We start from the raw sequence: 12,119 nt of genomic DNA, 5'->3' as shown, positions 1-12,119 counted from the left end.
AGACTGTCCTCCGATGGTTTCTGCACTCTTTAGAGTCTCATTCTTCCATCTAGAAAGTAACAGTTGAGAATAGCCAGCTCAAAGGCTACCTATAGAGTTTCTATGGCATGCCATACATACAGTAAAGATCCTTAGTTCATTCCTACAACATCTATTTAAAATTAAGAGTGGCTAAACTCTAAGGCCAATAGAGGCTATGTGACCATTTAGAAGCAAGTCTATTTCTGTGTCTTAATAATAGCAGGTAGTAACTGTTTGATATGCCTACTAGGTATTACAAACCTTGACTCTAATTTTCACAACAACTCTGTAAAGTAGCCAAATCAATTTACTAATTGAAACTAACTTTAAGCAAAAAAAATTTCAGATGTGGAACAAGTGAACTTTAAAAAGTGAGGGTGAGGGGGATCAAATGTACGGTGATGGAAGGGGAGCTGTCTCTGGGTGGTGAACACACAGTGTGATTTATGGATGATGTGATTCAGAATTGCACAACTGAAATCTATGTAATTCTACTAACAATTGTCACCCCAATAAATTAAAAAAATAAAAAAAAAAAAAAAAAAAAAAAAAATAAGAAGTATAGATATACTCAATTAAAAAAAAAAAAAAAAAAAAAAAAAAAAAAAAGTAAACCAATCCTTTGCTCATGGCCCTTTCTGAGATGCTCAAATACAATGTAGGGGTGATCTCTTACTCACAGCTTCCCCAAATCTTTGGAATACCCTCTTTACATTGTGATAGTTTGCCACAGTATGAATCCTCCTTCTGGAGGAAGAATTTAGAAACCATTTCCTTGCCTCCCTGGTAGTTAAGGATGTAGTCATGTGTCACACTTCTGAATGTGATGTGAGGGGAAACTGCCGTTTGGGGATGAGTCCCCAGACTCCGCAAAAAGGAGGGCGACTCACTCAGGTGGCACAGACACCTGTTGGCTATTCCCCCTTTTTCTTCCTCTTGCCTGTAAGTCCAATAAGCTGGCCAGAGCTCTGGTAGCCAGTTCACAAGCATGAAGATGAGGGCCACATCTTGAGGATAATAGAGCAGAAAGCTAGAGGAATCTAGATTTCTTAAGCTGCTATAACTGTCCTGGACTCACTACGTTTGAATTTCTTTTACCTGAGAGAAAGATAAATTCCCATGTTAAGCCTTGTTACTTAGTTTAACAACACAACCCCTAACTAATATGTAGATAACACAGAACTGTTACATGTGTTCTATCGTATAGCACCTAATTCTAACTCCATTACTGACCAATAATCCAAAAGAAGTTGGAAATGAAGTGCTTCATACATTAATTAAAAAGCACTAAAAGTTTAATAGTTTACATTCTGTCAAAATGTTACCATGTAAGAAGATCCTATGTCAAAAAGTCCCAGACAGCAAATGTCATGTAGAAGAATAAACTGATAAGAGACCTTAATGATTTTGTCAAGTCACATGGCTAATGTGTGGAAGATGCTAGGCTTCAAACACAGGTCATTCTGTTAAAGCCCATTCTTCTTCAATAGAACCAGGCCCTGATTTTCATTCATACAATTATGACATTTTTGTTACAAGGAGTGAAGGTGACCCAGTGCATTTCTTCTACTTTGTTACTAGTTTTCCACCCCCAAAAAAGGTTCCTTGTTTCTCAGAGGACATCAAATAGGCTTAGAATGACTCAATTAGCTAAATTAATATGTTTAAACTAATAAAACAATCTATTACCAGATTTAGAACTTTAATTTTCAGACTAGCTTATCGATTTAAAAATAATTACTAAAATTATCTTGGTAAAGGTTTTTGTATATTTCAGTCAAAGTTGTATAACATTCTATATTTCTAAGTATTGTTTGATATAAATAAAGCAAGAGTACTACCAAAATAAGGCACCAATAAAAAAAAATCTTTATGACTAATAGACAAAACACACATACAAAAAAAGAGTTTAAATTAAATGCATTTTTAAGAACTTGTAAGTAAAATCCAGAATATACGTAGTACTTAAACTACTTACCAATCTGACTTTTAGGAGCTCCAGCAACCACTAAATTTAGAGTACTGGAAGACATTTCTTTTCGTGTTGGGTTAACAACACATTCTCCATCAATCATGCCAATTCGTACTGCCCCTAAAATATATTAAAATATTGGCAATTGTGTAATACAAACTCTCAGTTTTCAAGACACGATTCCAGTGATGGCTTCAACCGCTATCTTCAACTGTGACCACAATAAAGTCTATATTTCTACCATGGTATTTAAGGCCCACAGAACATCCTACCCCACCCTACCTTCCTGCCTTCCTGGATCACTCTGAGTTGCTCGAATACACCATTTCTTCCACACCTCTGTGATTATGCTCATGATCTTCTCCTGGCCTAGATTGTTCTTTTTTCTAAGGCAAATGGTTACCATCTGATCCTAGTAAGGTTCAGCTTAAATGTTGACGACTCTGAGAAGCCCATTGACAGCCTTACCTTACAAGACTAAACCTATTCTTCTCTATTCTTTTCTTAGCACTTTGACTACACCTTTATAATAGTGTTTATAAATAATTATTTGTTTCCCTTACTCACACTGAAAGCCACAACTGCCTCTTGTCTTTGAATTGCTGGTGCCTCGTCTGCCTTTGTTCCTTCAATGCTTAGCTCAGTATTTGGCATGTAGGACATTTAATACTTATTTACTTGATGGATCGTTTTTATATTGCATGATTACAACTGACAAAAGCAGTAAATACAAACGAATGTTTGTTTATCTTGAAAGAGTATGTGCTCTGACAATTTCCTAATCCTCAAACAGAAGAGGCAAATAAGAAATCAAAGTATCTTAGGACCCAAAATCTCGAACACCATGACATATTGTTATCAGAAACACAATCCAAGTCAAGGATGAAAATGTCTCAAAGAACTAAAAGAGGTATTAGAATATTATCTAATTCAACATAATAAATCAGAGCCAATAAATCTATGTCCTTGCTATAGCATGCTCACTACTATTTTCGGAAAAAATCATAACTGTTTCTTATTTTCAAATTCTAACTTACCAATAGGTCCATTCCAAGGAATATCTGATAATGAGAGGGCTACCGAAGCTTAAAAAAAGAAAGGGAAAAAAAAAGCTGAAATGAACGTATTTCATTACTATTTAAAAAAATTAATAGTGATAGTTTTAATCTCTATGTTTATACTTACCACCATTAATTGCTAGGACATCAGGTTCATTAACACCATCTACTGCTAACAAATTACAAAGGACCTGGTACAAGGGAAAAAATTCAAAGCACTTAACAAAATATGCTTGATTTGGGAGTATTATCATTTCAGTTAACATTTTGGCCTAAAACATGGTTAAAAGAAGGGGCTTTGTTGTCAAACCACTTAATTCTGATTGTCATTTAACTACATGCTTGACCATGGGCAAATGACTTATATTAAGCGTCAAGAGTTTCCACATCTTTAAAAGGAAAAATAGTAGCATATTCCTAAAAGGTTCTTATGAAAATTACTGGAAATATTATGTGTACAGCATTTACAATACTGGGCATGTTCAAAGTATTCAGTAAATGTTGGCTATTTCTAGTATGTAAAAATATTGTTATCTCTTGTTTGTAAGCACAAACAAAACAAACTAATGAATTACTTTACACTGCAATAACATGCCTGTGTCTTATACTTAAGAAAATAATTTCTTGAGGCAGTGACATCCTTGCAAAAGTATATTTGCAAGGCACATTTATTTTTATCAAATAAATAAAATAGTTACTTAATTAAAGTATATGGATCTTTGTAATGTTTAGCCTAGGAAGTATATCATAGAGATTCATAAAACAATTTTGACTGATCGAGATAGAAACAAATAAACATAAAGGAAACCCTACCTGTGTATCATAAAAGTAGCCAGCTGGAAAGAGAGGTCTAATTGAACGATCTGCCAAAAGAAAAAAAGAAAACATTAAATAGACCTGACAGAAGTTGCTCTATAGTTCAAAACTTTCCCCCTATTAAACACCAGGCTAAAAATTAATATAGTTATCTGTTCAATATGTCAAAAAAAAGAAAAAGAAAAAAAATCCTAGACTAATTTACAAAAAAGGACAAAGACAAATGTCAATGCTTCAATTAATACACACCATGGCCTAACAACAAAAAATTAGCAGAGCAGGAGCAGACACGTCTAAAATTGGGGAGCAACTTTTCATTCTGATTTCACAGGTGTCAGTTATATAAGCAGAGGAAAGAGACTGAAGAACAATAGCAAACCAAAAGAAAATCTTTGGTATTCTGTGTCTGACGAATGCATATAAACATATACAAACTAGCAGTTTCTGGGTAGAAGAGCTATAAACTACAATGTCACAATATTTAAGGATGTCAAAGATTTGAAAGATTATAGACATTTCAGTAGCTGATGAATATAATGCTTTTGGGAATTACTATGCTAAACATGAAAATGAAAATGACTAGGGACAGATTCAACAGAGTAGAGGGGTGGGCCGTGAGATTTTTATGATCAATAGAGATTAATTCATTTAGTCAACAAATATTTACCGAATACCTATTTTGTGCCAGGCAGTGTAGCAGGTACAGGGGATTCAGTAGTGAACAAAAAGTTTTTTCTCTCATGGAGCACACATTTGAGTGAGGGAATACAGAAGGTAAATAATCTTAGGCGGTATTAATGTAATGAAAGAAAATGTAAGAGATATTATAGAACACAGATGGAGGAGACATTAACAGGCATATCAGGGAGGTTTAATGCTTCTACCTTAACATCTTACCTATTACTCGACTTGTAAGAATTTCTTTATCAGAAGATCCAATCTCTCTTCTAAGATAGTTTGTGGGAATTCTACCTGCTGCAGCAGCCTTCTGTCTATAGTCAACCTGAAGTAGCAATGAAGAAAATGAAGTGTATTTGACTGCTTTTTGTCGTTAATAAACTAGTCCCTAGAACTATTATACTATGATGATGCTAATTCTGCTGAGGTTGCTAACAACATATTCCAGACTAAGAGTGGAGAATATTTTATTTACTTTTAGCATTTTGTATCACTGAAGGAAAGACGAGCTGATAGAAATGTTTCAGCAAATTCATTTTTCAAAAGACTACCACTTAGCAGTCAGATGACCACCTAGCCTCACTACTCCCCACAGTAGCTTATTCTGGTTTTAAGTTGAACATTTTCTTTTTTGTATCAACTCTGTTAGATATAACTGCATCTTCCCCTTATTCATAATAGAAAGATGCCATCAAATTGTTACGAACTTTTCATTCTTCAGCAAACATACTCATATACTTGCAGACTCATACTGAAGGGAAACCTATGAAGCAATGGATTCATTGTTTATTCAACATCAAAGTACTCATGCACTTGAACTATTCTTGTCAACTTATGAACCTGAACATTCTTAAGTATGCTAACTAATATGAAATTTCGTTATGAAGCAATCAGTTTAAGTTCTTTTAATTACTCAGTATCAAACAACTAAGGAAAATCATTTGTTGTGGGAAGTTTACGTTTCACATTCACTAGACACTGGACAAAAATATGACAAAAATCTACATTTATGCTATATGACAGTTTGGATAAATCAGCAAATACTTACCACCAAAGGCATGAACTGGGAAGGTGAAGGTTTTGTTTTACTGACCGCTGTGACCATCACCGCAGTATCACCTGACTTAAACACAAACAGCAATACTTGCAAATTCTTTTAAAACCAGATATTAACGTATAAGTAGTGACTAAATGAATCCTTGCTCCAGTTCAACCCAAAGAAAGAAAACTGTTATCCATGACCCAGTGACAATGAAAATAATTCTTCACAAGTAGTCCAATCTTGATCCCTTCCGCATGATCATGGCTGTATTAGAACAGTCATTGAGCTTTTCAAAAGCAATAGAATTAAAAGAAAAAAGGCCCACTGACAGCTTAGTCACATCCAATTACATTTTCTACTTCTTATGAGGAAATTTAGGCTATACTTAAAAACTTTCCAAGTATTACTATTGAAGAAACCAGTAAAGTCCTTTCTCTAGAAAAGCATTCTAGAATTTATTAACAAAATAAAATAGAACCCCAAGTTTGGAAGAGCTCTTCCAGGTCTAGAAATGGTCTGAATTACCATTACCACAATTCTCAGAAGTCATATGATGTTGTAAAAGTATTCAGTGCCAGTCTCTATAACCATTTTTAAAATGACAGTATAAAATACTGGACTTTTTACCTGTACTACAGCAGAACCATCAGCAAATCTGGCCAGTTTTCCAGAGGATATTTCCAATTTTCTGTTTAAAAATAAAAATTCAGTACAAAAGGACTTAAGTCATCAGTCAGCTTAGTATAAAATAATGAAAGATTCTAACAGAAGAATTAAAGGTTACCAAGTCCCACAGGACCCCACCCAGCAAAAATCAAACAAACAAAAATGGGATAGAGTTCGTAATCATTATTAAAAGTTCAAGGGGAATTTAAGAGCTGCTTAAGGGAAAATATATTATAGAAACCAAGGTACAAGAGTAATTTAAATGAGAAATAAAGTATTTTAGGGGTAAAGTTCTTTTCCTAAATGTTAATTCCCATTTACCCTCTAAGTATATAGTCTCGTCATCCCTTGCCTTGTTGACTAAAGTAGATTTTAACCCACAGACTGGATCATTTCCCTATTTAAAATTTCCCTATTGTTTTCAGGACAAAATATATACTTCAAAAATTGCCTACAAAGACCTTCGTGTTCAACAATGGTACCTAGACATGTCAACGGGGGAAAGACTAGTCTTTCAACCAATAGTGCTGAGACAACTGGACACCCATATGCAAAAAAATTAGTAAGTTGGATCTCTTCTTCATTCTATAAATAAAAATTAACTCAAAATGGATCATAGACCTAAGCATGACAGTTAAAACTATAAAATTCTTAGTAATAAACATAGGAGTAAATCTTCATAAACTTCTAAGTCTTCTTATATATGATATCAAAAACACAAGTGACAAAAGAAAAAAGATAAATGGGACTTCATCAAAATTAAAAACTTTCATGCTTCAAAGGATATCATTAAGAAAGTGATAGAAAGATGGGGGGTGTCGATAATTGGGAGGCTGTGCATTTGGGGGCAGGGGGTCAGTGGGGAATCTCTGTACTTTCCCTCGATTTTGCTGTGAAATTAAAACTGCTTTTAAAAAAGGTCTATTTTTTTTAAAAAAAAGACAGTGAAAGAAAACCCACAGGAGAAAATATTTGCAAATCATATATCTGATAAGGGACTTGTATCTAGGATATACAAGAATTCTTACAGCTCAACAATAAAAAGACAACCCAATTTTAAAAACTGGCTAAGGATTTGAATAGATGTCTCTCCAAAGAAGATCTACAAATGGCCAAAAAGCACATGAAAATATGCTCAACATCATTATCCAGTGGGGAAATGCAAATCAAAACCACAATGAGATATAGAGCTAACCAATAGTCCAAGATGCTCATGGATAATAGACTTATTGGGGATATCACTTTGTGAAGTACATGAATATCTAATCACTATATTGTTTAATACACCTGAAACTTAAAAAAAAGGGATGCTTAATGACTATCAGAGAAATGCAAATTAAAACCACAATGAGATATCACCCTGCAACTGTCAAAATGACTATTATCAATAAATCAACAAATAAATATTGGCAAGGATGCGGAGAAAAGGGAACCCTTGTGCACTGTTGGTGGGAATTGGTACAGCCACTATGGAAAACTATACAGTTCCTCAAAAAATTAAAAACAGAACTACCTGATGACCCAGCAATCCTACTTATGGGTATTTATCCAAAGAAATCCAAAACAGTAATTCAAAAAGACATATGCACACCTATGTTCACTGCAGCATTATTTACAATAGCCAAGATATGGAAGCAACGTAAGTGCCCATCAACAGACAACTGGAGAAAGAAGGCGTGGTACATATATACAATGGAGTATTACTCAGCCATAAAAAAGAATGAAGTCTTACCATTTGCAACAACACGGATGAACCGACAGGGTATTATATTAAGTGAAATAAGTCAGACTGGGAAAGAAAAATACCATATGATCTCACTTTTATGTGGAATCTAAAGAACAAAATAAATGAACAAACAAAACAGAAACAGATTCATAGATAAAGAGAACAAACTGATGGTTGCTAGAGGGGTGGGAGTTTGGCAAGCTGGGTGATAAAGGTGAAGGGATTAAGAAATACACACTGGTACTTACAAAACAGTCATGGGGATGTAAAGCACAGCATAGAGAATATAGTTAATGATATTGCAATAATTATGTATAGTGCCAGGTAGGTACTAGACTAATTAGAGGGAATCACTGCATAAATTATATAAATGTCTAACCACTATGCTGTACACCTGAAACTAATATAAAATAATATTTAATGTCAACTGTAATTGAAAAAAAAATTTATATTAAAAAAAACCACAATGAGATACTACCTCACACAAACTAAGCTGGTTATATGTTGGTGAGGATGTGGAGAAACTGGAACCCTCATACACTGCTGATGGAAGTGTAAAATGGTACACTTGCTTTGGGAAATAATCTGGCAATTCCTTAAAAAGTTAAACACAGAAGTACCATATGACCCCACAGCTCTACTCCTAGGTGTAGTATATATCCAAGAGAAAAGAAAACATATGTCCATGCAAAAATTTGCACATTAACTTCCATAGCAGCATTATTCATAATAGCCCCCAAATAGAAACAACCCAATTGTCTGTCAACTGATGAATGAATAAACAAAATATGGTATAATCCATAGAATGGAATATTATTCAGCCATTAAGAAAATGAAGCACTGATACATGTTACAATATGGATAAACCTTGGAAACATGTGAAGTGAAAGAAGTCACAAATGACCACATGTCATATGTTTCAATTTATATGAAATGCCCAGAATAGGCAAATCCATAGAAACAGAAGGTAGAATAGTGGTTGCCTGGGATTATGGGGTTTGGGAAGAAATGGAACATTACTGCTAATGAGTCAAGAGATTTCTTTTTTAGGTGATGAAAATGTTCTAAAATTGATTATAGTGATGATCGCAAAACTCTATGAATATACTAAAAACCACTGACTTGTACAGTCTATGTGAGTAAATTGTATGGTATGTGAATTATATCTTAATAAAGCTAACATATATATGAAATAGGCAGCATTGTCAGCCCTATTTCCCAGTTTCTGCAGACATACAAAAAGAGGTAACTGAGGGTTTGAAACAGATCAGCTTATTCCGTTCATAGTAAGTTATTTGTAGCTACTCAAATGCACTCTGTCACCTCTCTGCAATTGCACTTGCCACTTTCTCTGCTCCTTTCTCTTTGCCCTTCAAGATTTACCCTCAATGACAAGCTTTAGGGTGGGTTCAGTATGCCTCTGTGCTCCCTTAGCAACCTGTCCATACCTCTCCCGCAGTGATTTTCCCAGGACTGAACTTGTGTTTATCTTACTCCCTCCTACGGTGCTCAATATATAGTAGAGGCTCAATAAAAAATTTAACAGTTGCCTCAAAGGTTACTGTATTAAATACACATTTAAAAAACACTTACCACAATAGTACACAACCTCCTAGGGCATTGTAAAGAATACGTATGATAACAATATAAACTGCATGGTACACAGCAGTCACCCAATAAATGTTAAAAGCAACAAACTTAGAACAAAGATAAAAGAATGTATTTACCCAGCAGATATGCTATTTACGAATCCAGTTGTTACAACACATGACACAGGTTTAAAAAGAACTAGCTACAAAATAGGTCCAGGTTGACTAATGAATAAAAGATTCAAAGTAAATTATTTCTGGAAAATTTGGAGGGCAGGGGCTGATTTTGTTGCTTTGAGTCGCTAATGCCTACCATATACCATGTTTCCCCGAAAATAACACCTAGCCGGACAATCAGCTCTAATGCGTCTTTTGGAGCAAAAATTAATATAAGACCCTGTCTTATTTTATATTACATTATATAAGATCCGGTATTATATTATATCATATCATATTATATCATATAAGAACTGGTCTTATGTTATAGTAAAATAAGACTGGGTCTTATATTAATTTTTGCTCCAAAAGATGCCTTAGAGCTGATTGTCTGGCTAGGTCTTATTTTCAGGGAAACATGGTAGGTAGTAGGTGTCTGTTGAATGAAATGTTCTGGGTCATTTCTTCAGAGAGGAACGTTCAGTCCTTGAATGGAAGAGATATCCTCTCCTTCAAAAAATCAGAATCAAAGAATGCCAGAGGTGGAAAGAACCTTAGAGATCATCTAGTCTAGGGGTCAACAAACCACGAGTATATAGCCTGTTTCTACACAGCTTTTCAGCTAAGAATGTAGTTTTACATTTTTTAAAGGGCTTGTAAATACACACAAATATGTGACAGTATGCAGCCCACAAAGACTAAAACATTTACTATCTGGCCCCTTACAGAAACTGTTTGCAGACCCTTGATCTAGTCCAGTCTCCTCATTTTGCAAAATAAAAAAGTGGTAATTTGTTCAAGATCAGTCATTTAGTAAGTTAGGGAGGAATGCTGGATTCAAAACCAGATTTTTCTGTTTTTTGTATGAACTAGGGTAAAATGTTTTTTAAAGTACATGTAAAAAATGTAAAATGTAGATATAGATATATATACGTATATATGTGTATATATACGTATATATAAAGTAAGTGTTCACAGTTTCATTATTTTAAAAATGATTCAAGTCGAGTTTTTAAAGTTATTTTAGACGTGAATTCTGGCAAAAGTACTCCTGGGAAAAGTATGGGCTTTGTAGCAGAGAAACACGAGTTCAAAATCCACTTAGTTTCACAGCACTAGCTTTGTTGACTTTGAGAAAGTTACTTAACCATTTCTGAGCCTCTGTTTTCTTAACTATAAAATGGGGTAATAGTACCTTTACTTCAGATTTAAAAAGAGGGTGTCATACAACTGGTGTCCAATAAACTGACGTTTCCCTTCCCTTCATACCCAGGGCCACGCTTTTAGGCAGCAAATCGAACTGGATGACGTAAGCATCTATTGTCAGCCCATTATTCCGAGAAGGAATGCTTCCTATTTCAGAGCCTAGGAATCCCCGAAAGTAAAGAGAATGGAAGTCTGGTGGACTGACTTAGCTGGAGAAAGGACGCCCAGAACTGGGCAAAAGGGAGGATCAAGTGCAAAGGACATGAGGCTGAGAGACAGGGAGGGAAGTGGATGGGTGCCGGGAGACAGACTCCAACCCCGGAGAGGGAAATTGAATTTAGGTTTGGGGTAAACAGAGGGGAAAGAGATCAGAGGTGCTAGACTCCTGCCCTGGGGGATGAATGTACTTGGGCTAGCGGGACAGGATGACTTGTGAAAGGACAGAGAACGCACGTCATATCTTACCTGCTGCCTAAGTCCACGGCCACGGCACGGGACCCCACGCCACCCCATAGTGCTCGCACCTGCAACTGGGTGAGTGCCCGATCCCGCCCTGGCAGACGGAGGGGGCCATCGCCCAGCGGCCGCAGCCGAAGGCACGAGCAGCAATGTCTGGAGGCCGCCATGACACCCGGCACGCGACCAGCCCGGGCTGCGCCCTGATTGGCTCACTCTGCAGAGGGTGGGGCGGAGCCTGATGCAGTTTTGTTTCCGTGGTGCGAGCGGAACGCCGGGGACAGGGATACCTTGGCCACTTTCTACGAAGACCAGAGAGGGTCAAACATAGCTGAACGCGAATGTGACAGCTTGTCGTTTTTCAGTATCCGTCAATAGAAGGCAATTAGAAAAATAATGCTTCTTTTTTTTTTTGTGCTATCATAGTTTAAAATAAAGTCCTAGAATAATGTGTTTAATAAGTAGAGTAAATGTAGTAATAATGGAAGTCATCAGACAACACATTATTATTGTTTGGCTGCAGTGACCTGAGAATTTGAATTTGTGTGGTGGGCCATGGAAAGAAATCTCTCTCTCCCTTCCTTCGCCCTGATTTTTATTTTATGAATTTCACACAGCAAATGTATTACTGCAAAGCTAGTTTATTTTTAGTAAGTTAATTTCATTTCTCATTGACCATTGAAATTTCTCTCTGAGAAATTTCATTTCTCATATCTTTTTAGATATCTTTATA

The 12,119-nt window shown here is 35.6% G+C and overlaps 1 protein-coding gene across 2 annotated transcripts in view; it reads right to left on the bottom strand.

Annotated features, from left to right (window-relative positions):
* Window positions 1–11,570, bottom strand: part of PNPT1 (polyribonucleotide nucleotidyltransferase 1) — a 41,333-nt gene extending 29,763 nt beyond the window's left edge. Inside the window, exons 1-8 of one of the 2 annotated variants that reach the window (XM_033124897.1) lie at window positions 11,396–11,570; window positions 6,215–6,275; window positions 5,594–5,668; window positions 4,765–4,870; window positions 3,865–3,914; window positions 3,179–3,242; window positions 3,031–3,078; window positions 2,000–2,113 (exon numbers count right to left, since the gene is read on the bottom strand). In XM_033124897.1, coding sequence (XP_032980788.1) covers window positions 2,000–2,113; window positions 3,031–3,078; window positions 3,179–3,242; window positions 3,865–3,914; window positions 4,765–4,870; window positions 5,594–5,668; window positions 6,215–6,275; window positions 11,396–11,556 — 679 coding nt within the window. In that variant the 5' untranslated portion in view covers window positions 11,557–11,570. The remainder of the gene's footprint in view (window positions 1–1,999; window positions 2,114–3,030; window positions 3,079–3,178; window positions 3,243–3,864; window positions 3,915–4,764; window positions 4,871–5,593; window positions 5,669–6,214; window positions 6,276–11,395) is intronic. The other variant, XM_033124898.1, reaches the window with a different exon arrangement.
* Window positions 11,571–12,119: the final 549 nt, after the last annotated feature.

Source organism: Rhinolophus ferrumequinum, chromosome 13 (genome assembly GCF_004115265.2).
Source record: "Rhinolophus ferrumequinum isolate MPI-CBG mRhiFer1 chromosome 13, mRhiFer1_v1.p, whole genome shotgun sequence".
NCBI classification, from domain to species: domain Eukaryota; kingdom Metazoa; phylum Chordata; class Mammalia; order Chiroptera; family Rhinolophidae; genus Rhinolophus; species Rhinolophus ferrumequinum.
The sequence above is the reverse complement of the archived record's forward strand: the minus strand, read 5'-3'. Positions and strand labels throughout refer to the sequence as shown.